This window comes from Pseudorasbora parva, chromosome 13, assembly GCF_024679245.1.
Source record: "Pseudorasbora parva isolate DD20220531a chromosome 13, ASM2467924v1, whole genome shotgun sequence".
Classification (NCBI taxonomy): domain Eukaryota; kingdom Metazoa; phylum Chordata; class Actinopteri; order Cypriniformes; family Gobionidae; genus Pseudorasbora; species Pseudorasbora parva.
The window spans coordinates 39,960,799-39,986,206 of record NC_090184.1 but is presented as its reverse complement, the minus strand read 5'-3'; the positions used below and the strand labels follow the sequence as shown (position 1 = coordinate 39,986,206).

General features: G+C 37.6%; 1 protein-coding gene across 5 annotated transcripts; it reads left to right on the top strand.

Moving 5' to 3' along the window:
• Positions 1 to 73: 73 nt before the first annotated feature.
• Positions 74 to 25,387, top strand: mbd1a (methyl-CpG binding domain protein 1a). 5 transcript variants are annotated; one of them, XM_067414365.1, is made up of 15 exons: positions 74 to 365; positions 2,937 to 3,407; positions 6,978 to 7,092; positions 9,129 to 9,643; positions 10,437 to 10,513; positions 10,633 to 10,673; positions 10,888 to 10,956; positions 14,300 to 14,356; positions 14,504 to 14,539; positions 16,144 to 16,182; positions 17,670 to 17,852; positions 18,608 to 18,904; positions 19,446 to 19,526; positions 20,994 to 21,227; positions 24,771 to 25,387. In XM_067414365.1, the coding sequence occupies exons 2-15, from the start codon at positions 3,187 to 3,189 to the stop codon at positions 25,236 to 25,238; spliced, it is 2,433 nt and encodes an 810-aa protein (XP_067270466.1). In that variant the 5' UTR covers positions 74 to 365; positions 2,937 to 3,186; the 3' UTR covers positions 25,239 to 25,387. The 5 variants fall into 5 exon arrangements, with proteins under 5 accessions (XP_067270466.1, XP_067270469.1, XP_067270468.1 ...); XM_067414366.1 differs by lacking the exon at positions 74 to 365 and adding an exon at positions 647 to 950; XM_067414368.1 differs by lacking the exon at positions 10,888 to 10,956.
• The last annotated feature ends 21 nt before the right edge of the window (positions 25,388 to 25,408 follow it).

Below are 25,408 nucleotides of genomic sequence, written 5' to 3'. Positions count from 1 at the left end.
ATTAATCTAGGCAAATAGGTGGTACGTATTTTGTGGGGTCGAGAAAATATAGCGATGCGCGAGTCGGCGGTATTCGTGTGCATTATTTATATAAGTATGCTTATCAAAAAAGACCAACAAACAAACACGAGGACCTTAATTAAAGCGCCAATGCTGTTTAACACTGTTTTTATCCAGTGCAATAATTTGAAGGACGAGTCACTGAACGCTGAGCGGCTGTTCTATCGCTAAATTTAATTCGGTCAGGATCGACTTCCTACGATGCTTTGTGTCTGCACATGCGCAGTAGATCTCCGAAAGTATCGCTGATCGGAGAGAACGAGGCGCAGATGAACGGCTCGATCGACTGCGCGAGACGCGATGAGGTAAGAATGTCAAAAAGCTGCACGTATTCGGTTCAATGCTTGTGTTTGTGCACGGCTAAACGTGTGTTTATAAAGCGCAGATAACGTCATAATTCATAGGTATCGCAGTAGTAAATGAATCGACAGATCGGCGTGGTTCCGTGCATGAGAGAGCGTTCGGAAAGTCGTGTTCGAGGCTGCATCGCTGAAAGCAAAGCAATGGGGAGTGTGTGGAAGGGGAGGGTCAACAGTGAAGGGGGGGCTGCTTAAGCTCATTCAACAGCACAGCGAAATGGACGGTGTAGAGAGCCGTGTAAAATAAACTCAGCGTGTCTTTAAAACCTGCCACAAATAATAAGGGATGTTGTCAGCAAAATACGCTTGCTAATCGCGCGATGTTTATTATTAATGTCTTTAAATGTCACGTGTTTTTTGATCGCGCGTCGGGACGGCATTCCTCACTCCAGCGATCTGTAATGGAGGCTGGCGAAACTCGTGTCGATTGTAACGATGTGTTTATTGAGCTCGCCGATCTTTTTTTACATTACGTTTTCACAAGGTAGAAATATTAGGAATCGCAGGCGGTTGCAAGCCACATAACTTTAAGTAAGTTAAGTTTATTCGCGCTGAAAAAAGTGCTCCGCACTGTTATTCAGATAGTTGTTCACGCGCTGTGCGCGCGATCCATCGCTACTAGAGCCACGAGTTCAAGCACATCAACTTTCAATATGTCAATAAAAAAAACATTTACGTATGTGAAATGTAACATTAGTCTAATTATCTTATAAAATGTATTATATAATGTAATACAGCTTGTATTTTTAACATTTTTCTGCAAGGCTTCTAAATATTAAATATAATGCAAAATGTGTTATTACAAATTACAATGTTTTTGGGACAAACTAAAATGCCTAATGTAAAAAATGGTATTCGTAAACAACCAACAGAGAATCATATTTATCACTACGTTTGTCATAAAAATCTGTTGCCAATGCAACAAGGCAATAATCAAAATCTTACTGTACAGTCTCAACGATGATCATATATGTCACTATTTTTTTTGTGCTACTGGTTGCATTTAATAGAAACACTTTACACAACGGTTTCATTAGTTAACTACATTAGTAAAAATTGACTAATAATGAACCACACTTCTACAGCATTCTTTGTTAATGTTAATTTTAACATTTACGAATACTTTATTGAAATCAAATGTTGTATTTGTTTACATAGTAACCACTGTAAAGTAACTTGAACAAACAATGAACAGCTGGATTGTTATTAACTAACATTAACAAAAAGTAACAAATGTATTGTTAGTTCATGTTAGTTATTAACTAATGTTAACAAATGAAAGTTTTTTTGTAAATGGTTACCCATTAAATTATAAGGGAAATGGTTATCGTTGTGAATGTACCTTGTTGGGATGATTTTATTTTATGATTTAAAAAATATTAACTGAGTAATTAGGGTTTATTCTGGTGTGCTGTTCAACATTTGTATAGAAGCAAATTCAAACTGAATATTTTGCAACAAAACTCAAGCAGACATTACAAATATTGCATTTTATGAGTAGATTGAATGCAAACTCTTACTGATAAGCTCCAGTTTGGTCATTGATGATAAATTATGTGGAAAATCAGACTACTTTGAATCTGTTCCACGGTTGCATATTTTTATTCTTAGTAGATCAAGAGTATGAAGTTGTGTTGATACTGAGCCAATGTATCTGCTACTTTCTGGCTATGTGAGAGATGACTAAAAATGGCTGGCTCAGCATGTGATATTTTTAATATTACTGCTGATTGCTGAACAGATTTGGTGAGTTTCTTGCTGACTCTAAGCTTAACCAGATATCATCTTACTCACCAAGCTGTATTTTTTTAACTATAAACAGATCACCCTGTGTGACCCAGATCTGAGCTGAAACCCACAGCGAGGTCTGTTTTGTCATATTTGTATTATTCTTATTATTGTAAACCTTGGCCCACCTTTTCTTAAACAGCAATTGTCTCAAACAGATGGTCTTAATTACATATAATGTGGGTTTCAGGAAATGAAGTATTTTCTGCTTTACAAATTTAAACAAATGTGGCTGCCTGCTGCACCGTAACGTATTTCATTGCCATAGTAATTGCGCTGCATTGCAGATATCGAATGTTCTCACTCCATTTGTATCGACCTCCCTGCCGTCGCTGCTGGGCTCGCTGCAATTCCATCACCATGGCAACCGCTCGTTTCGGCCCCGTTCTATAAATATTCTCCTTCACGCTTGTCTATCGTGTTTCTGCTAGCTTGAGCCAGCCCAATTTAATAGAGGGATTTTATTTACACCGGTTTTATTAAGGTGGAAATACTTTATTATAAGCTGTTGCTGAAATATTTGATCAAAATAGTGATTTGTATGCACATCATGATACAAGTGCGTGAACATCATATTTCTCTCAACTCTGTGTGTGTGAATTGTTTGCATTCAATCTCAATGCATAGTATGTCTTTAGAAATATATCAAGCAGCAAAAATAGTGCCATGATGATAATTTTAGGGTGTTTAATTTAGTTTTCTCCTCTAATATTGTAATTCTCTTTACAGGTATGATGTAATGATCCATAACCAGTAAAGACATGGATGAATCGTTGGCTCTTTGACATTTCATGCAACCCGGGCTATTCGGAACATTGAGATGAAATGAACACCTTTGACTTCTCTGGACTAAAGTCGTTTTCCCTATTTAAAAATGTGAGCCAGCGATTCAATATCCAAACTCTTGCTGGGATGACTCAACCCATTGGTCTCACAAACCTACTAGTAAAATAAAGGTCTAGGAAGGAAAAGATCAGATATGACGGATGAGCTGAACAGGGCGTCAGCTGAACCGGAGGCGACGAATTCGGGAGAGACTGTGCCAGCGCTCTTGAGTGAAAATAATCCTATTGGAGCAGACGTTGAGGAAAATACTGTGTGGGACGACATGCCTGGCAAAGTGACGGTTGTGTTGCCACCTGATTGGCTGAAGCCAATGGACGAGGATGAAGAGGATGGTGTTGAGAGTGTCAGGAGAATGTATGTGCCTTTCCCTTACTTTTTGTTTGGATTTAGTGGAATTTTCTATAGCAGTTCTTTCTATGTTGTCAGGAAATATTTGATTTACCCTTCATTTAAAACAGTTACCATTTAAAGCATCAAAGGTCTGGGATACATTAAATGTATTTAAGATTAAAACAGGTTATGATTTTCCTGCTTCCGTTGAAGCTTCTCAAATCATGCTTGATTATATGATTGGTTCGTGTCAGCATCAGTTCTGCCGTTAATACAAAAGAAGGAAATCTAAATACTAAAACATTTATTTAATTCATTCAGTATTTTCGAATTTTTTTTACGGGGAATACTTGCTGTTAAATATTTTATTTAGGGCTGTGCGATATTGAAGATACCTTGTTAAATAATGCGATATCCGATATGCGATACGATATTGCTATAATTGTGTAAAATCTATTGAAATTATATTTAAAAATATATATAAAAACTAAGAATATACCAATTATGTGTTTTAACATTCTGCCTGGGAAAATAAAGCATCGCTACAACTTCTGAAAGTGACCTGCAGTGTTTTAGCAAAAATGTTGTCATAAATTTGACAATACAATTTTAACATTAATGTAAACAAATAAAAAATGTAATGCCAATATTTAAATACCAAAATCTCTTTGCTTGACTTGGAAATATATAGTTATATCAACCTAAATCTTAAAGGGGGGGTGAAATGCTGTTTCATGCATACTGAGCTTTTTACACTGTTAAAGACTTGGATTCCCATCCTAAACATAGACAAAGTTTCAAAAACTAATGTTGGACGTTTGATGGAGTATTTCTGTGTTAAAAATACTCCTTCCGGTTTCTCACAAGTTTCGGCGAGTTTTTTTCGAGTATGGGTCTACTTGACGTTAATAGAACGGAAGGTCCTTGTATGGGCCGTACGGCCTCTTCTCCCGGTAGGGTGCGCGCGCGAGTGACTAGAGCGAGAGAGAGGAAATGCACGCCGTAAACAGTCTCTCAGATACAGATCCAGTCGTCCGTGAACACTTATGTGGCGCCGCGCTTCTCTTTATTCCTATGGGTGACGTCGAGCGACTTCAACGCTTCAGCACAGCATTCCGGGAAGGCAGCGCTGCATTTGAACCGATTTGAACGCAGAAATGACGGGAAGCTTCACAACATCATTTCAGTCGCGTCTCAAAGTGGATTTACACGCCACTGCTGTCAGGACTTTACCAAATCATACCAAAGAAGTGTGTTTTTGACGGAGCAGTCCCAGCGATAAAGGTTCGGTCCTGCTTTGGAAGCAGCCGGTGAGTTAAACTGCTTCAAATGTCTCTGCTATTGGCTATCGTCGCGTGAGTAAACATCAGTAAACGACACGATTGCGTGCTTCGTCATTCAAATGCGCTAACGGTTACTCCATTGTTGTTCTGTATAACGTTACAGTATTCTGACGTGCAAAACTGTTTTGCTTGCTACTTCTAAGGTCTAGTCGCATACAATAGTCCATAAACCGAATCATGTCCTCATACACTACGAGTAAAGACACAGAAATGTGGAGAGGCCACTAAATACAGTAACTTACATACCACAGAGACGGACGTCCTGATGTTGCCGTTTCTCCTGTTCAATTTATTTCTCCCTCAGATCTGATTCTGGATCATTATCTGTATTAGCTGAGATAGCCATGGGTTTCTCCACGCTTGAGGACGTCACCGCTTTGCGCGCTCGTCATTCTTTAGCTCCGCCCACACGATACGCCTCCAGGCGCTCGTTTTTTTCCGGAAAGATTCGGTACAGCCTATATTTCTTTTATAAATATGATAAAACTAAAGACTTTTCAGAGATATGAAGGATGCAATACTACTCTATAGGTACTCAAGATTGACATGAGATTGACTGAAACTGAGTGTTTCACCCCCCCGTTAATATCAAAAACATCCAGGTAAATACAAACTCCTGAACTAGGGGTGGACGATTATTTTTGTTATTTTAATTTATCTTTGTTATTAAAAATAACAACGTAAACCAGTAGTCTTCACATTAATTAATCATACACTGATACATTATAAAGTTACAAAGGTTGTTCAGTGATTTTTCTCTTTTTATTTTGTTGCTTGACAGGCAGGGGCAGGTTTACTGAATTAGCTGGCTGTAACTTTAAGACCTAATGCACTGATCCTATTGACACGCACTGACATGATGTCGTTCACTTAAAGCATAACTGATTGGTTCTGAGTTCCACTCCACTTTAAGACACGCACTGACAAACTTCCCTAAGCACTTCCCCTCGGGGGAATCCCCGCCGCCATTTTGAAGTGCGTTCCCCTTCGTGAAGTGGAAAAGGGAAGTTTATATGGACAGACCCTTGCTCCCTCGATTTTGACCGAGTGAGCGAGTCTACTTCATATGTACACTTCAGGCAGCTTCATATACCACAATGCAACGCGATTGTGACGTCACCGCATATCACGTTTAGTTTACCCCACCACAAACAGCGCTGATATTTTTAATATTTTTAAAAACATTTAAAACAACCCAAATAAACCTATATACATATAGAATGATGCATTAAACATTTTTGTAAAGGAAAAAAATACATAATAAATCAACTCCATAATGGATTCCAAGTGATCAAGGGCTTAGGGCGTTCCAGTTCAGTCGATTGCAAATGTTCCGTTTCGCAATTCATTGCCTTTAATAACTCTTTTTAACATAAAGCAAGTCACATAAGTAACAGTCGTGTGCCCAGTCTATGCTCTTCTATATGCGTAAACCCAAAAAGTACACTTTTCACAATGTTGAAGCAACCTATTAAAATCATTCAGATATTGCGTGACATTGTGAAATGCATATTGCACAGCCCTGCTTTTATTATATTAAAAAAATACATGATACCAGCCAGGATTAATTCTTATTGGCTGTCAATGTTTTTATTTATTTTATTTTATATTTATTTATCAGCTAGAAAATTTTTTTGGGGGGTAAAGTGCCTCCAGTGATATCATTCCTCTTTGCCATTATTGTTATAGTTATGGTGTGTTATAGTGGCTGTCCTTAATAGTTAGTTCACCCAAAAAGGAACATTTCTGTCATTACTCACCCTCATGTCTTTCCAAAGACTTTCACACAAATGAAGATGTTTTTGATGAAATCTGAGATATTTTTGTCCCTCCATTGATAGCTACGTAACTATCCCTTTGACATTTATAAAGATTGAGCGGTTTAGTCCAATTTTTCTAAAGAGCAACAATCGCTCTCAACACGCATATCAGATAATGATAAACAGAAGCGCAAGCATAAAACGACCTTCATTTGTGTTCCGAAGATAAACGAAAGTCTTACGAGTTTGGAACGACACGAGGGTGAGTACATTTTTGGGGGAGCTAACCCTTTCAGACCTCCATTTTCTTTCATGTAAACATTGAAAATGAATGTTATGATTAATAAATGTGACATGAAGTGAAGGAATGAACAGATCAGGTTCAGATCTAAAATATGAAGATGCTGAAGAACGTGTTCAGACATTCATATTACTACACCTGTTGATCATATTCAGATGATACGACTTTTGTACTTCTCATATTCTCACAGTCCGAAAGTAAAACGACGCAGAGGTCGGCCTCCGAGTGCCAGAAATGTTAGACAAGGACTGAATCGTTTAGATTTCAAGAAAGGATTACACATGGATCGCACTAGGAGAACTAAGGTTTGTGTGGCATTTTCTGTCTTTTGTTTGCATTGTTAGAGAGAATGTTATGTGCAGTAAGGGGAATAATACGTTATGATATTTGTAGTGTTTCAAATATATTTTGTTTATTTATAGAATATTTAACATTTTTGAAAATGTTAAAGATTAATATAATGTCGTTGTTTTTGTTGATAAAAGCTTAGTTTGCTAAGGCTACTACTATCTTAAAGTGTCCCTATTATGCTTTATTAAAGGTTTTCCTAAAATTAGGTGCATATATTCCAAGGTCAGAAACGCTTTTATTTTCTCATAATACACATTTCAGCGTCTTTTGTCACAGTGTCTGAAATGATTAGATCAAGGATCCAATCTTCTTCCCGGGAGCTTTCTCTGCTCTGATTGGTCAGATGGCCCAGTCTGTTTTGATTGGTCTACTCTTCTCTGATTGGTCAAATGGCTCAGTCTGTTGTGATTGGTCTACTCTTCTCTGAATGGTCAGATGGCTCAGTCTGTTGGGATTGGTCAGATGGCTCAGTCTGTTGTAATTGGTCTACTCTTCTCTGATTGGTCAGATGGCCCAGTCTGTTGTGCTTGGTCTACTCTTCTCTGATTGGTCAGATGGCTTAGTCTGTTGTGATTGGTCTACTCTGCTCTGATTGGTCAGATGGCCCAGTCTGTTGTAATTGGTCTACTCTTCTCTGACTGGTCAGGTGGCCCATGCTGCTTTCCACTCCACTTTTAAGACACGCACTTGCAAACTTCCCTAAGCACTTCCCCTCGGGGGAATCCCCGCCGCCATTTTGAAGTGCGTTCCCCTTCGTGAAGTGGAAAAGGGAAGTTTATATGGATAGACCCTTGCTCCCTCGATTTTGACCGAGTGAGCGAGTCTACTTCATATGTACACTTCAGGCAGCTTCATATACCACAATGCAACGCGATTGTGACGTCACCGCATATCACGTTTATCACATATCACATTTACCCCACCACAAACAACATTTAAAACAACCCAAATACATCCATATACATATAGAATGATGCATTAATCAATTTCGTAAAGGAAAAAAATACATAATAAATCAACTCCATAATGGATTCCAAGTGATCGAGGGCTTAGTGCGTTCCAGTTCAGTCCATTGCAAATGTTCCACCAGTAGTGGGCACTCATGCAACGTAAGCAATGACGCACATCCGAGTGAACGAGATGGAGGGAAGTTCGCGAGTGAAGGGCATGATAAAAACGAACTGGAACGCAGCACATGTCTGTTGTAATTTGACTACTCTTCTCTGATTGGTCAGATGGCCCAATCTATTATGATTGGTCTACTTTGATCTTACTGGTCAAATGGCCTAGTCTGTTGTGATTGGTCTACTATCCTGTGATTGGTCAGATGGCTCATTCAGTTGTGATTGGTCTACTCTGCTATGTTTTGTCAGAAGGCCCAGTCTATTATGATTGGTCTATTCTGCGACGATTGGTCAGATGGCCCAGTCTATTTTGATCAAATCTACAGCTTACAGCACGTATTGGTATCAAAAAGACCATTACCATATCTACACTTCTGCTCTGGGGGATTTCTAAGCCCTTGTCAGTCTCCTCAACATGTCAGCAACTCAAACCAAACTCTTCCAAGCTTCAGCTACAACTTCCGTGTTTGAAGGTCAATGTAGATGTAATTTGCGGACAGCCAATGAAGACCATAGGCTTTATTCAAATCTGTTACAAACCTACATAGGTTTGTGCAAGAAGTAAGACTAGAAATACTGACAACTCGTTTCAGGCAGTTCAGAATGAGTTCTTTCTTTTGGGAGACAATTATTTTTTTGTTGTGCACTTTGAGATTTTATACTTTGCAGAACATTTACGTTCAGAAACCGCTCAATTACACTCTGAAAATGCAAAATGGGGACACTTTAATGATCATGAGTACAATTTCCAGAATTTAGGCTTAATTATATGTAAGTAAAATAAAAACTGCTTTTAATTTAATCATATTACTATATCATTTTTTGATACACTTTCTTTGTTCTCTGTGGTTGCTTGGCATTTATAGAGCGTTCGTTCCCTGATGGAAATGACCAGACATTCAAGTCCCAAGTCAGGAACTGCCACTCCCATCCCAGAACCAACCCGCAAGCCTGAAGTTTTACCCAGAACAATCCAGAGCATCATTCACGGTTCGACATCCACACCCCAGAGACCCAGAATCACCCCCTGCTCACCTGCAGAAAGCCTCTCCAACACACCCCATGCAGAATTTAACAGCCCTCCTCGCCTCACGAGGGTCTCGCCACTCAATATGGACACGTCCGGGACACGCAATTTCGTTCACTCTCCTTCAGTAAAAGTGGGTAATGTTTCTCAACAGATAATCAGTTCCTCTAGCGAACCTGGGAAAGGCAGCACTGAGCTGCCGCTTCGACTCTGGCTTTATCCATCTCTGGAGCCCATTAGCCCAACAAAAACTCAGGATGGACTGATCTTAGATCAGACTTTAAGCTCACCAGGTTTTCCAGAGACTACACTTAATGGAACAATGGCGCTGAAGGAGAGACATCCTGTGCTCAGGTGAACAAAATCAAACTAATTTTATACTGCCCAGAAAGTCTATATTTAAAGGGTTAGTTCACCCAAAAATGAAATTGATGTCATTAATGACTCACACTAATGTCGTTCCACACCTGTAAGACCTCCGTTCATCTTCAGAACACAGTTTAAGATATTTTCTATTTAGTCTGACAGCGTATGGAAGTGTATGCACACTATACTGTCCATGTCCAGAAAGGGAATAAAAACATCATCAAAGTAGTCCATATGTGCCATCAGTGTGTTAGCATCGAAAATACATTTTGGTCCAAAAATAACACAAACTACGACTTTATTCAGCATTGTCTTCTCTACCGCATTTGTTTTCAAACCTCAAATAAAGATTTAAACGCTCATGAATCAGCGGATTGGTTCATGATTTGGATCGCGTGTCAAACTGTTGAAATCACGTGACATTGGCGATCCGAATCATGAATCAATCCGCTGATTCATGACCGTTTGAATCTTTATTTGAGGTTAAATCTAATTAACTAACTGATGTCACATATGGACTACTTTGATGATGTTTTTATTCCCTTTCTGGACGTGGACAGTATAGTGTGCATACACTTGGATACGCTCTCGGACTAAATATAAAATATCTTAAACTGTGTTCTGAAGATGAACGAGGTCTTATGGGTGAGGAACGACATTAGGGTAAGTCATTAATGACATAATTTTTGGGGGAACTAACCCTTTAATATTTTGCTGTATGTAGTTTCAACTAGGGCCTTCAAGACTGTAGTAATGAATCTAGGCGTTTATCTTTCTCCAGCAAATGTGTAAACTGTGGCTGCCCATTTTCTGCTCAGAAGCCTGGAGACACGTTGTGCTTCAGATGCAGGCCTAAACGTATGTGAATTTATAATTATACCTTTCATTTCAGTAAGCAGTATTTCTCCAATATTTCTAAGATGTGTTATTGCCTTTTATTGTAGTCTAGACTAATTTCTAAATTTTCTCATGTGCAGCAGAGAAGCAGCACTCCCCTCCAAACATCGTGTTTAGGAAGGTATGTATTTCTTTCATTGCAAGATCACAGAAAAGTTTTGCTTTTCCTTGTTTTCTGGCACTTATTCTTGAGACCTGGGATAAAACAGGAAGATTATGTGCCAAACATTATTTTAAATTAAAGTCACCATGGAATCAAAATTTATGGAATATTGTAGAGCTGCCTTCTAATAGTCGACTAAATGTTAACTGCGGGTCCTTTTGGTAAATTACAGTATGTCGGGCAGGAAATCCAAACATTCGCCTATCCATCGACCACAAATATGGCTTTCCCTTTGAAACATGTAAGTAGCAACTTTACACACCAAACCGACGCCAAAGAACTAGCGCTGATGAAGGCCGACTTTGTTGTCACCTTGCATTGACTGTGTTGGGGGGAGGGGGGGGGGGTGTTTTGGCTGTTTCAACACCAAAACAACTAGGCCTACAGGCGACTGCCAACTAGCATGAGTGTCCTGCACCTGCGCATAATATATTAATCTTTGTTCGTCATCCAAAAAGGGAAAGCGGAACTAAGACTGCAGGTATACAAACCATAAACAAAGCAGAGCTTGCTTACCAGTTTGATTATCAATCAGGCTGATCACGTTCTTTATTCTACTCCGCTTGTTATTATGAAAATATTCAGACGGTAATTCTACGTCTTAAATCGGCCAAAAAACGTCCAACTAGAGCCTACACCACGGAAAAGTCGTCCGATGCTCAAAAATGGGCCGACTGACAACTTGGTGTGTCCCTGGCTTAAAGAGTTCACTTTATAAAAAAATATAAAAATTCTGTTATCCTTTACTCACCCTCAAGTTGTTTCAAACCTGTATGAATTTCTTTCTTCAGCTGAACACAAGGGAAGATATTTTAAAGAATGTCAGTAACCAAACAGTTAACTGGAGCCATTGACTTCCATAGTATTTTTTTTCCTAATGGCTCCAGTTAACTGTTAAAAACATTCTTTAAAATATCTTCCCTTGTGTTCAGCTGAAGAAAGAAATTCCTACAGGTTTGAAGCAACTTGAGTGTGAGCAAAGGATGACAGAATTTTAATTTTAAAGTGAACTATCTCTTTAACATTAACCTAGATAAATGTGTACTATCATTAGGCGCATATCCATGTGTTTGTGCAGAATGTGGAAGCTAAAGCATTATGTTTTACTCCACGACATGGAGTTGCCTGCGTGATCACTTGCATTTTTTTCAACTTAAAATATTTTTTTGTATTTTTTTTTTGTCCAGGGTATCCGCGGGGTCTTGAAAAGTCTTAAAAGGTGATAAATCAATTTTGGGAAAATTAAGACCCTTATAAAGTATTAAAAAGTCTTATCACGGCTTTATAAAGTCTTAAATTTTGAAAGTATTTTGTTCAAGCTTTGTCAAAAGAGTTTGACTCCATAAAGTATTTATGAATATATTTCTTTTCATCCCCATAAATATTAAAAAACAACGGGGCGCTCAGTCTGAGATCGGCTCGGAGCGCGCTCGCCAGGGATGGACATTAGCACCACCACCAGCCAAATGCGGCTGATTTAGAGTTGTGGCGGGTAAAATCGCTTCACCTACCGAGCTGTTTCACCTCTTTGTAAACTTTGTTCAATGCATGCGAGTGCTGCCGTATGTGCGCATATAACCAGTCGTTTTGATGACGCGCTGTGAGACTTGCGCGCTGAGAGAAGACCTGACGCTGTGCATCATCCGAGAGCGCGCGCGAGTCTCACAGCGCGCAAATATTGAGTTTTCTTTCAAGTCTTGCGCTTAAACGGACAAACTCACACAAGAAGTATGTCAACATGTCCATCTTGATGAGTATCCTAGCAGACATAGTCTGAATATGCCTTAAGAGAACTGTATAGTATGCACAGTCGAGAAAGACGAGCATATCCCTGCCTCAGGTCTTAAAGGCGCAGTAGCCTTTACTGCTGTCTGAGTGATGTCCTTATATTTAGTTTGACATTAAACAATGCTCTTGATTGAATAGCTTTTGTAAGTTTAATAAGGATTAATCTTTCATTTAAACAGTTAAATATGCAGTTATTGTACATTTGATTACTTTATTAAATTTCTGTACCTTTCTGCAGGCCAGTAGGCCTGTACATTATTATTTAATGTACACATGAGTGAGGTCGAGTTAAACATTTTAGTTTGAATTTTATTTTTCGGTTTTCGACTTTTGTTTCTTCTTTTTTTGTTTCGGCCAAGAATTTTGATTTCGGTGCTTCCCAATCCCTACTGACAATGCTCAGTATGTTGTCAACACGCTTCAAAGATGCCAGAACGAATAGTTTCATTCTTGGGACTAAAAACCATAAAACTGGAAGCCATACAAGACCACAAATCATCGTGAAAATGTCAGTATTTCATTGAGACTTGAGATTAAATAAACTGCCCAAGTATTGTAGAGCTTGTAGTATTAATTTGTTAAAAACAAAAAAGTGGCTGGTAAAAACAGTGAGTGGTAGACTTTGAAAAAAGTTAATTTCCATCCCTGGCGAGCGCTGTCTAAGGGTGACGTCATGTATTTTGCGTAATGCACAGTTAGGTGATGTGTCGCCCTCCATACGTTGTAAAACAGATATGCAATATAAACAACACAAAATTGGCCTACAATTATGATTTTAAGTCTACATTCGATTACAACTGTTTATTAAAGGATTGTTGCCGATTAGAACTTGAAGTGCGATGAGGTCTTAAAATATTTTGAGAAGGTCTTTAAAAAGTCTTAAAAAGGTATTGAAATTAACTTCAGGACTCCTGCATATACCCTGTTGTCATACAGTTGTACAGAGTAATGACACTAGGGCTGGGTATTGATTCAGATAGTCCTATTTGATCCGATTTTTCAGATTGATTCGTTTGAATTTTAACTTGAGTGCCACATTTTAGAACGCCGTGTCATGGACAAAAAACTACAAGAGACGAGTGCACAGCGGTTATACACAGCCGTCTAACGCATGGTTACGTAGACGAACAATGGAGTAGCACATTGGAATGGTAAAACACTTTCTGTGTGAAAGGCCCCAAACACATTTACTTTCGGCCACAAACGGCCACAAACTGTATTTGCTTTCATGTTGCATAAGGTGGATAGCACTAGTATTAACTACAGCCGCCATTTTTTTTTTTAGGGGTAGTAATTTTGATAATATAGAGGAAAATTAAATACATTTTTTGTTAAGAGAAATCTAGTGATGTCTCTTGCTGTATTTATTTTTATTTTTAACACATGGAAGATTGAAAAAGTTATTTTTAAAATGATGCTTAGGAATTATTCATCTGTGCTCTTATTGTTGATGTTGTGAAGTGAAAGTGAAGCACTGTGGTGTTGCTGTGTCTGTGTTCAGAGCTTTGGCGATACTTTTGGGTCTTAATATCTGAGCTACCTAGTAGTTTCCCCTTTGTTCTGCTCTCAGTCTACAAGCCAAATCGGTTGTTTGCTCTCTTCTAGTAGCTGAACAAAGTCCAGCTTATCCCTCATTTCTCTAGCAGAATTCTTTACTTCATTGTTTTATTCTCATTAATATTCTTTTCTAGAAAGATTTATTTTTCATTCTGTTGAAAGTAACGCATTTGTCTATTCATATTTATTTTGCTTCATTTATTATGTTTTTATGTTTTTTTTTAATTATTATTTTCAAGGTGGGGCAGGATCAGTGGGAGGTTGGGAAAACAAAACATCCAAGAAAACAAATACTGGTAATAATATACATCTAATTCTATATAGACACATTCATAACATGTATGGGCTGCAGCAAACACAAAAGCATTGCCAAAGATCATCAAATAGTCTGTCAGTATCTGAACTACTTGCACACCGAAACATAATGTCACTATCTCCTGCAGAAACCACGGCCCAAATACAAGAACGTTGTAAATAAGGTGAGTTTTTAGATTTTTCATGTAGCTATTTGCAAAGGTAAATCAGTTCAGTATATGGTTGCTTATTCATGAAACGGTCACTGCTGTTTTATTTTTAATACTATTAATACTACATACCATCAAGAGTTAATTTAACATTAGAAATTACACATTTGTACACTGTGTTTTAGTAGTGTTGAAAGGAAAGTTTGTTATTTATTAAATGTTAAAATACTGGCCTAGCTTAAATTGTAGCATCAACAAGATGCAAAACATCATTAACTTAAGAGAAGTGTTCTTTCTGAAAGTTGTGCTATTTGAGCAGATTGACACATTTGTCTATATAATTTTAAAATAGCTTAACTGCAAACTTGGATCATATGTGTCATCTTGACTTCATTGCAACTACGAGTGTCGACTACAGAACTTGACATTAACAACTGCCGGCCCGCCAAATGCGGGTAGAGTTCAGCTGTGACTCCCACTAGCCACTTTGGCAGGTTGAATATAATCTGAATATAAAATGCCAAGACTGTGTATTCACAAAATTACAAGTCAATTACAATTCTTTATTGATTATTTGCAGTTAGTGGGTATCACACGCGTGCGATCAGTTCTCCTTGCGCCTGAACAGTCAAATAAACGTGCACACATGTCAAAATGTCCATCGTGTGGCGAATCTCGCATGAACACAGTAGTAATAACTGGATATATGTCAGAATATTATAACTACTTAAATAAGCATATTCTTATTAAATAAACCTTCTGTATCTGAAAAAAAAAGTTTTTTTTAAAACTATTTTTTGTCATTTGCTTCTTTGTTTTATAAGAGCCTAAGAAAAATAACTCATATTATATTAAACTTCATAGCCTATGCTGATATTGCCCACCTTCACATATTAGCTGAGCTGATATACAATGTAGTCTTGATTTAAGTCACTTACTCTGCAGTTTGAAAGGGTTTTAAATCTTCTAAATCAAGTAAAATGACTCGAAATCAAGTCATTTGAACTTTATTCATTTAAAATGTAATTTCCAGACATTGTAATTTGACTAGTAATTTTGAAAAACCACTAGACACAGTGGCTGGTGAGCAAAAAAGTCAATATCAAGCCCTGGTCGACTCTAGGATTTGGATACCTGTTAGGAAAGGATCATTGTTTTGTGCCGGTCATAGTGTAGAAATGGCACATTTAAAGGGTTACTCCAGTGATTTAGCATATGGCTTTGTATCAGTAGAAACCTGGGAGTATATTCGAATGATTGTTTAGTTTTTAATTGTAGGGTCTTTTCTCTAACTGAACTGATTTTATGAAAATGAACGCGGTGGCAATTGATCCAATAATCCAGTAGCGGTGGCTTTGGGAGTGACCTCGTAGGGCAGCGAAGCATCCTGGGAATTGTTGTCTTTCATCCCCATGAGACAAAAATACATTTTCTGTCTTTTTCTGTCTAGAAAGCACCAAATTCAAAAATAATTTCACATTTTTACTACCTTAATGACCCAGTTTATATACAAAGCTTAATGCTAAATCACTGAAGTAACCCTTTAACCACTGTTGCAATCCATTCAGGTAGGAGTACTTTGCTTAAAATACTGATTCAGGTTTGTATTTGCTGTTTAGGATTTTGCCCCTGATGGTGATGAAGATGAAGATGATTGGGTAAGTGAATGAATCATCACATTCTGAACCAAAAGCAAGTTTTGTTTGATTCTGCTAATTATGGCATGTTTTTAACCCTTTTGCATTTTATTTGATATGCAACGTCCTCTAAATCAGGGGTTTTCAAACTTCACGATGCCAAGGACCCCCAAATATTAGAAACCTTTATGGGGGACCCCCTTCCTAAAATAGATCTATATATTTATAATAAAAAAAACTTTTAAACTGTTAGATAAATAGTGTGACATTATAAATACAACATATTGTTTCCAAACTTAAATTGGTTATACTTATTGTATGTATTAACCTGATGAAAAACATTTTCAATGAAAATGTACTTGTTTAAGCAACTTTCATAATGTAGTTCTTTGTAAGCAGCTTGCATACCATGTTAAGAACCCCAGTGAGCAAGATAAAGGGACTATAGTGAGAAACTCACTATAAAGATTAAAAAAAAAAAAAAACATATACAAATCTTGAAAGTATGTATATGGCAAACAAGGAGAAACAGTTAGAAATGAAACCATTAGATTGTTCGATAGACTCCATTTTTGCTTTCTTTTAATTCTCTAAAATTTTATGGGGACCCCTTAGAACCTTCTGGGGGTCCCCGGACCCCAGTTTGAAAACCCCTGCTCTAAATGACCGAGATGAACAAAACTTGTTACTGAATATGTTGTACACAATCCTCTACTTTCCTTCTGTTGCCCGATTGATAGTTTACCATATTAGCTAGTAAAAGGCCTATTATAATTGTAAAAACATCCCTATTCAGGTTGTAGTACATTGTAGTACAATGATTTTTATAAAATATTTGTAAGAATAACCTTTATAATCCTTAGTAATATTGCAAGATGAACACTTACTGGACTGAAGCGACTTAGGAATACTTGATTATCCAGACATCATTTTGTAGAAAAATGATGTTCAAAAGTGAGTATCAAATATGACCCATCAGGCTTTTGAGGAACGTTTATTTGTTCATCTATCAATCATCATTATTGCATTGTTTTAAAATCCCCCTCAATAAAAACGACTTGTTAGTTGAAACTAAGCATTTGAATATCATCTCACTAAGACATATTGGCAGATATAGAGTGGTAAATTATATGTATATGCATTTTATGTAGGTAGGCTACTATTATTAAGAAGCTACTAGAATTGAATCTTATTAGGCCACTGAGGTGTTTTTTCCTCCTTGAGTATGAGCTATATATTCTCATATTTTATAATATATGAGATGTTTAAAGGTTCCATTTAAAAAAAAGTCTCCATTATTTAATCTAACAGGCTTTACAGGGTTAAATGATTCTAGATTTAGCATGGAATAGTCTTTTCCTGATTAAAGCTGAACTCATAAAAACCCCTTAAAAAGCTTTAGTCATGTCTTTACTGCATGTAAAAAAAATCTGCTCCCATCTGACAATCTCCGGTGCTTTATTAACTGCAAAAACAACAACAATTTCTCTGTTTACTCTTGCTTTTAGGCCCAAAAGAAGCGGAATCGCAGAATGTGCCGGCAGTGTGACGCGTGTCTTCTTGAAAACGACTGCGGCAAATGCGACTTCTGCATGGACAAGCCCAAGTTTGGTGGCAGTAACAAGAAAAGGCAGAAATGTCGCTTACGTCAGTGCAAGTTTCAGTCAAAGCTTCATGCTCGAAGTAGAAGTGTACGTATATATATCTATGGCATCACTCCAAAGTTTTGGGGGTAAAGCATTACAAGTAATGTGGGTTATGTATCAAATATTACCTTTTCAAGTAACTAGTAAAGTAATGTATTACTTTTAAATTTACAAAAAAAAGGAGAAAAGCTTGTAAACCTTTGAAATGGGCCATTATTTTGGCAGCCAGCAATTATATAGTATGCTAAAATAACCAAGCAGCATTATGTTAATCTCATGTAAATAAGAGGCTGTATTAACTCATTTCGGCTCATTTCCATGTGGAATAAAATTACATCCTTTATTTCGAGATAAAAATACAAGACAGAAAACTAATTTAACTGTGTATACATTTGTGTCTAAATATCTTCCTATTTTTAAACAGATTTAAACAAATTATTAATAATTAGGATATTATTTTCCTATTATTTAATTTTCTATTATGAAATATGCACTTATTTTTATTATATCAAGCATATGACATTTTATTTGCAGCATCATGTTATTGATAGTTAGACGAGTTTTATCAATAATGTGGCATGCAAGTACATTTTTTATTGACGTCCACGAGAGAAACATTTACCGTCCGAATAGTGACTCAAGTAACTCAATTATTTACTTTTTAAGGAGAAACGCGATATTGTAATGCATTACTTTTAAAAGTAACTTTCCCCAACACTGGTTGTCACCTCATGCAGCAAATAATACACAGTTCAGAAATGTAAGTTTCAAGATCTGTCTTGTTTTATCGTATCATGCAGAGAAAGCTGAATCAGTCCCTTCCACAAAGAAGAAACATGAAATCCAAGATCAAGAGGCGTGGGAGACCAGGAAAAAAACGGAGATTCAGAAGCAAACCCTGGGAGGAGGATGATGATGATGACGATGATGATGAAGAAATGTCTGATAAGGAGGATGACGAAGATGTGAAACCTTATAAGATGAATGGCTCCAGGGCCAGAGGAAGGAGGAAATGGAATTACAGTTTTAAGGAAGAGGACGACGACATGTTCGTTGAGGCCGTGATTGAGGATGACGAACCATCCAACATAGAGGAGGTTTCTGATTTCTAAATATTGCAGTCAGAGAATTAAATGTTGCTCAACCAAAACAAGGTCTAGTCTCGTGTCAAACAGTTAATATGTTAATAACAGAAAAAATGTTTTCGACTTGTTTTAAACACAAAATTCAACTCCAATTATTGTGAATATTGGATCCATGTGCAGATTTGTTGTTGATGCCTGTAAAGTTCCTCATAACTACATTTTCAAAATACTTGACCATAGTACAGTGGCTATAATAAAACATAACAAATAATAAAATGTTTATTTTAACTTGTCATCATAGCGGTCAAGTTAGAGACATCAGAACTGTCATTAATTTCACATGTTTCTAACTTGTGTTTATGGGATTAACTATGACACTAATGGTTTTCATTAGTCAGAAAGTTGCCAGTAATTTTAAAATATGACTTGACTGCAGCATTAGACCAAAAGTACACTTAATGTAATTTAATCAAGAAATAATTAGTTTATTAGGTTATTAAATGTTTGAATTATTGTATTTAATGTTAGATTATATTGTTGCCTGTTTTCATAGGATCCTGATATTTTGGGCAATGAGAGGTCAGTGGTGGAGTCTAATGTGATGTACTCAAACACCTCTGGACTCGGTGCTCAGGTAAGACTTTTTTTTACATCAATACAGTTCGGACAGTAATTGTTTCTCGTAAGGTCGTACGGTGTTTTCATCATTGACGGGGCTAGTCTGTGATTTTAATGCCGGCCGAATGCAGAATGTCAGTTTTTTTCCCCCCCCATTCACGTAAAAATCCCTGGCCGAATTACCTCATGTTTTTTGACGAACACCAAGGTCGTGTGGTGATTTAATTGCTGTGTGAATCCACATTTCTGAGTTCATATATAATATATCACTTCAAAATTCACTGTTTATATCCTTTTTGACCACTGCAGAGCACCGTATCGTAATTATCGCTAAATAGGTTAACTTTGCAGCATTGTATTAACTTATGTCAGCTAATTTCCAAATTTTTAAAACGACACTGTAATAAAGTTCGTAGATGGGAAGGAAGGAGGCGGGGAACCGGCAAACATTCAACAACTTTTATAAAAAAAAAAAAACGAAAGTAAACCGCGGGCAGCCCCTCACGGACGACTGCCCGCACACACATAAAAAAACATAAACAAAACTCAACGTTAAGTCCAGGCCTGGTCCTCTCTCGTATTCCACTGTCTTTGCTCCTTCCTTTATACTCCCGTCACTCCGCCATGGTGAGACGACACCAGTGTGTCGCGCAGCTGGCGCTCATTACTCGCCACCGGCCCGCTCTCACGGTCCCTCGCCTCGCTGCTTGCCACAGACATCTTCCTATTTTTAAACAGCCTTAAACCATAAATAATTTCCTGTTATTAAATTAAATATGATTTTATTCTTATTATTCCAAGCATATGACATTTTTACAGCAGAAAATCATTCGACTGACCACGTGAGCAGCCGCTTCCAAGTGTGGATCACAAGGATCACAAAACCTCCACCGTGAATAAATCACCATCCGAATGGACAACATTTTTTATTTTTACGGACGTACACATGAGAAACAATTACTATCTGAATAGGGCTAATGTAAAATATTTAATTTCTCCATCCTTGATTCTGGAATTAGTTTCTTAAAGTGGCGATGAATTGAGAAATTAACTTTCCCTTGAGATTTTGATATGTGAAAGGTAATGGTAATGCTGAAAACATGCTGAAAAAAAGGGCTGAAAACTTCCTTGTTAGTCAAAGAAAAGCTTTTATAGACACTAGGCCCAGCAAACGAGGCTCTCAAATTGGTTAAACATCCCATAATTAACATTAGGTAGATAGGTTGCAGGTTATCTTGATATCTTTTGCTTATTTGCCAACTTAGCACGACTGTTTGTTGTGATTCTCTCTTCTAATATAACAGTGATTAGTGAATCTTGCTTCTGAATTGTGGGTCATTCACCAGGATTTTGACCAATTAAACATACATTTTTTGTAATACTTTTTTTTTAGCACTAGGTTCAATTTGCAACATTCAATTTATATTTGCAATTGTTGATGGCCATTGAAAGCTGACGTTTGGGTTGTCTGCATGTTTCACAGGGATTATACTACAACATGTCGGGCATGCCGGTGGCGTCTCAAATGCTTGGATCAGTACCTCTGAGTAACAACAATCCGGCGCCGCTGGGTGAGGTCATCGGTTCTTTGCCGATGGGGGATGATGTGACTCAGAATGGTTTTCTTCAGATTGAGATGGTGAGAGTGGGGTCACCGCCATCACATTTCACAGAAGAACAACACCTGTCAGAACATCAACAGGAGGCCACGCCGGTGGTGAGTCTCTCTGGACCTCTGTCTTCACTACTACTGCAAGCGTAAAGCGGCAAGCGTTAGACAGATTAGGTCATTAAAATTACTTTATGACAGTTTGATTTCTAAAGTATTTTTGAGACTATAGACTATATAGATCTGGCTATGTGAGATTATAGTTTGATTTTACCCCTTTTCTTTGCGTAATGCTCTTTCGGCATTATCCTGAACTAGACCTGTCACGATTATTAAAAAATCGTTTGATCGTGATTAATTGGTCTAATCGCGGTCATTACAGATGATCGTTATTATTGCCCACTATTGGAAGACACAAGGGGGCCCTGTAGTTAGCAGCGGGAAGTTCGGATCATTTTACAGACTCAGATCTTTGAATCGTTCAGCAAAATGAAAAAGAAATTGAGTTATCATTTCAGCATAACAGGAAGAACGAAAGACTCGAGGTCGAGAGATTAACTAATCTTTTCTGTTTCATGTACAGAACCTATGGCATTTTGCGCGCACGCGTGGCCAACAACGGATCACTTTCTGAGACAACTCTGTAGTCCCGAGTCATATTTAAGAATCATTCAACGTACCTGCAGCACTATTCTACCGGTTTCCCTCTGAATTCATTACGCTGAGCATTACGTTCAGATGATATCGCCCTGTTGATTTATCCATCTTTTTGAGTTAGAGCTAGGGATGGGTACCGAAACCCGGCATTAAATCAGCCCCGGTACTAGATTATGAAAGACCACAGTATCGATAAGCTCTGACGCTATCGTTTCTTCTGTCAGTACTGGAGCAATGAAGAAAATACACATACTATTTATAATTGCTTTATAGACCTTGCGAATTCTATATTGCTACCCGTTTCTATAAGCAATAAAATTAAACCATGTGTTAGATTTTGCTAGTTGCAAACCAGAAGAGAGAGAGAGAGCAATCTCTCACGCGTATACAACGTGCACAACAGTTCCTGCATGAGTGACGATGGCCAACAAAAGCTTAGTCTGGTTACACTTCAGGCCTGGGATATTAATCTAATTGTACATTCGATTTTGGTTGCCAGGAATTATAAATAGATACTGTAACGCTTTGACCCAGATAACCCGTTGAATCATGAAAAATAAAGTGTGAATGCGAAAAAGAGTCTATTTCACACGTTTATTGGCAGGTACAGACACACGCCACCTCATACATGAGGTACTCGCTCTTAAATAGCGTCACAAATAAAAGTCAACAAATCAAACATTAAAAGAATTCAGAGCAAGATGTATCATCTACCGTGTCTCTTGTCACTCTGAAGATACCGCTCTTCTACGTCACCAGCGTTACAAGTCAAGTGATCAGTCTCTTAAAGGGGCCACTGCACAATAATGGGATGCATGCAAAAACATAGGTTTTGGTCGTTACAATACGAGATAAAACTATTAAAAGATGTTTTTTTAGACCATTACCCAAACAGTAATGTTAGTAGACAAAGCACCGTATTTTATTTGTATCTTTGTTTTATTGTCTATTTTCTGTATTTATTTGACTTTGTTTCTTGTTCTTATCGTATGCATATATAAAACAAAAAATGCCTGTAAATGCACTGGTTAGATGTTTTATATTCGTTTTGTTTAAGCATTGCTGTTTATTTTGCTATAGATAGTTTACATGTTCAGATCATAAAGTATACTTTGTTCTTAATGTTCATTTCTTTTCTTTATTTTTCTTTTTATTATAAATAGTCTAACAAAAAGAACCGATAAGAATACCATTAAAGTACCGGATCGATAAGCAGTATTGGTGAAAATATAAACGCCCGCAGTATAAAATGCCGCACGCTGACCGAGAGTGTCATGAGATACATCGCTAAGCCTTTTAATACTGTGAAGAAACCAGCATTTAAAGAAATGCTCCACAACAAGCAATTTGAATTTGTCAGGGAAAAGTACACATTTCGGAAAGATACATAGTTTTCATTGAATAAATTACTTTAATATTTAATGTGTTATTGCAAGTGACAACTTACAAGGGATTCAACTAAATAACCACAACAATTTGTATGCCAATTAATCGTCAAAGCCCTAAAACAGGCAATTAATCGTCATAATCGCAATTATTTATTGGACAATTAACCGTCATCCAAATTTCATAATCATGACAGCCCTATCCTGAACATTGTATGAGCATTCATTTCATGTGCCTTAGAACCCACTTTCATGTGTCAAGAAGTGGAAACGTCACCTCTATTTGATTTTTCAGGCAAAAACATCCAGAGTCCTCCACATAAAACTCAGTCTACAGGCTTTTTATTTAGAATTATTCCGAATGGCTTGTGCAGGAAACATTCAGCGCAGTCAGAGATTTCCACAGTTTGCCAATCATGTCAATTAGGGATGCACCGATACCATTTTTTCATAAGCGATCTGATATTAAAAATTCTGAGTATTGATTGATACCTATACTAAACCGATCCGATACCAATAAAGTTTTGTTTAAAAATTCTATGTAGAATTCATGAACCTTAGTGTGTTGAATTGAAAAATCACTATTTTGTGAGTTAAACACAATCAACTAAATACAGACTTCATTATAAAGAAAAACAACAAATAAAACATATATATAAAATCACAATCTATGACAAAAATAGCCTACTACTATAGATGGTGAATAAATTAGATTACTGATTAATTTAGCAGCAAAAGTTACAAAATCACAAGTGCACAATAAAATCTAAACATTTAGTGGGGGGAAAATAAAGGAAACCACAAAAGTAAATAAGTGCAGCTGTAAATCTCTTAAAATGTTACAACACAAGTAAACAAGTAAATATATTTATAGAAATAGGGCCTATATACTAAGAAATTAAATTTATTTTAAATGTATAGTGCATCTTTTTAATGAGGCAGCAACATATTATATATAGGGCAGAACAAGAAAGTATTATAATATAGAGCGGCACAAAGCGCATATGCGCATCCCGTGCGCAGGATGATGCGCTTGAAGCGCCGTGCTCCATGCCTCCGTCCGCATTGAGAAGTTTAAAATAAGATCTAGACGTGTAGTGTATCTATGCAGTATTCTTATAAGCCGTTTATTTCAAATGTTTAACATATCAGTTACTGTGTGTGAAGAACAACACAATAACTTGTCCAGTGTTGTGATCTAACAGACTCACAGTACAAAGCTACACGATTTACAGCAATAAACGTCATTTATTGCATTCTCATAAAAGTAATTTTATGAGAAACCATAGAGCGTTATCTACAGATCAAGCATAATAACAGAGACAATAAATAATCTTTGAGAGAGTTTCATCATGTTGAGTGTCGTAACCGACCGCGACAGTTTGAAAGCTGAATGGAGATTGACTGACAGCCGCAGTGGAGGGAGCATGCAATGACGTGAACTTCAATTCAATGACTTAAATATTCATCTGTCCCTCACATTAAACTATGGAATGGCTTTAGAACATTTATAATATTGTCCATGAATCGTTGAGGATGCTTTATGTTTTATATTATATGTTTTATTTTCAGTGCATCCCTAATGTCAATGTCACATCTGCTTTTGTAGATCACTCAGATCTTCAGTCTGGCAGGAGCAGAGAGCGACTGCGACAGAGACCAAGGCCTGATGGAGCTTTTCACTCTCCTAGGCCAGACCGTGCTGCCCCCTCACTGGGTGTGCGTCATGGCCAAAGGCCCCGTCCTCCAGCTCCTGCAGTGCTCCAAGCTCTCCACCATGGCTGACACCATTGTCCAGATCGAGAAGGGTTTCTTCTACCAGGTCAGCGTTCAGAACCAGCCTCTCCTGCTCATGCACGCCGTATACTCGCGCCACCCCACCTGCCTCGAGACGGTCGATGAAGTGGTTGCGCTCTTGCTTGACCTGGAAGGGCTGGGTGTGTGTCAGGGCTATCAGAGCCTCGACATGGGCTCGCCCTGGGAGCCCAGAATGTGCGTTCGAGCGGCTCTGTGCGATTTGCTCATTTCCAAGGATGAAGAACATTGTGTGAAATGCACGCAGCCTGTGGAGGGGTGATTTATCTTCCACGAGCATTTACTGTAGTTTTCGAACAACCACAGTCGTTCAGAAAAATCTTCCACCAGTTTTTAAGCTTATAGTCCAGTCAGAGCTGTTTCCGAACTACAAAGGCCCACACATGACATGCGGATACATGTACGTATATATGTATGGGTATATATATATAT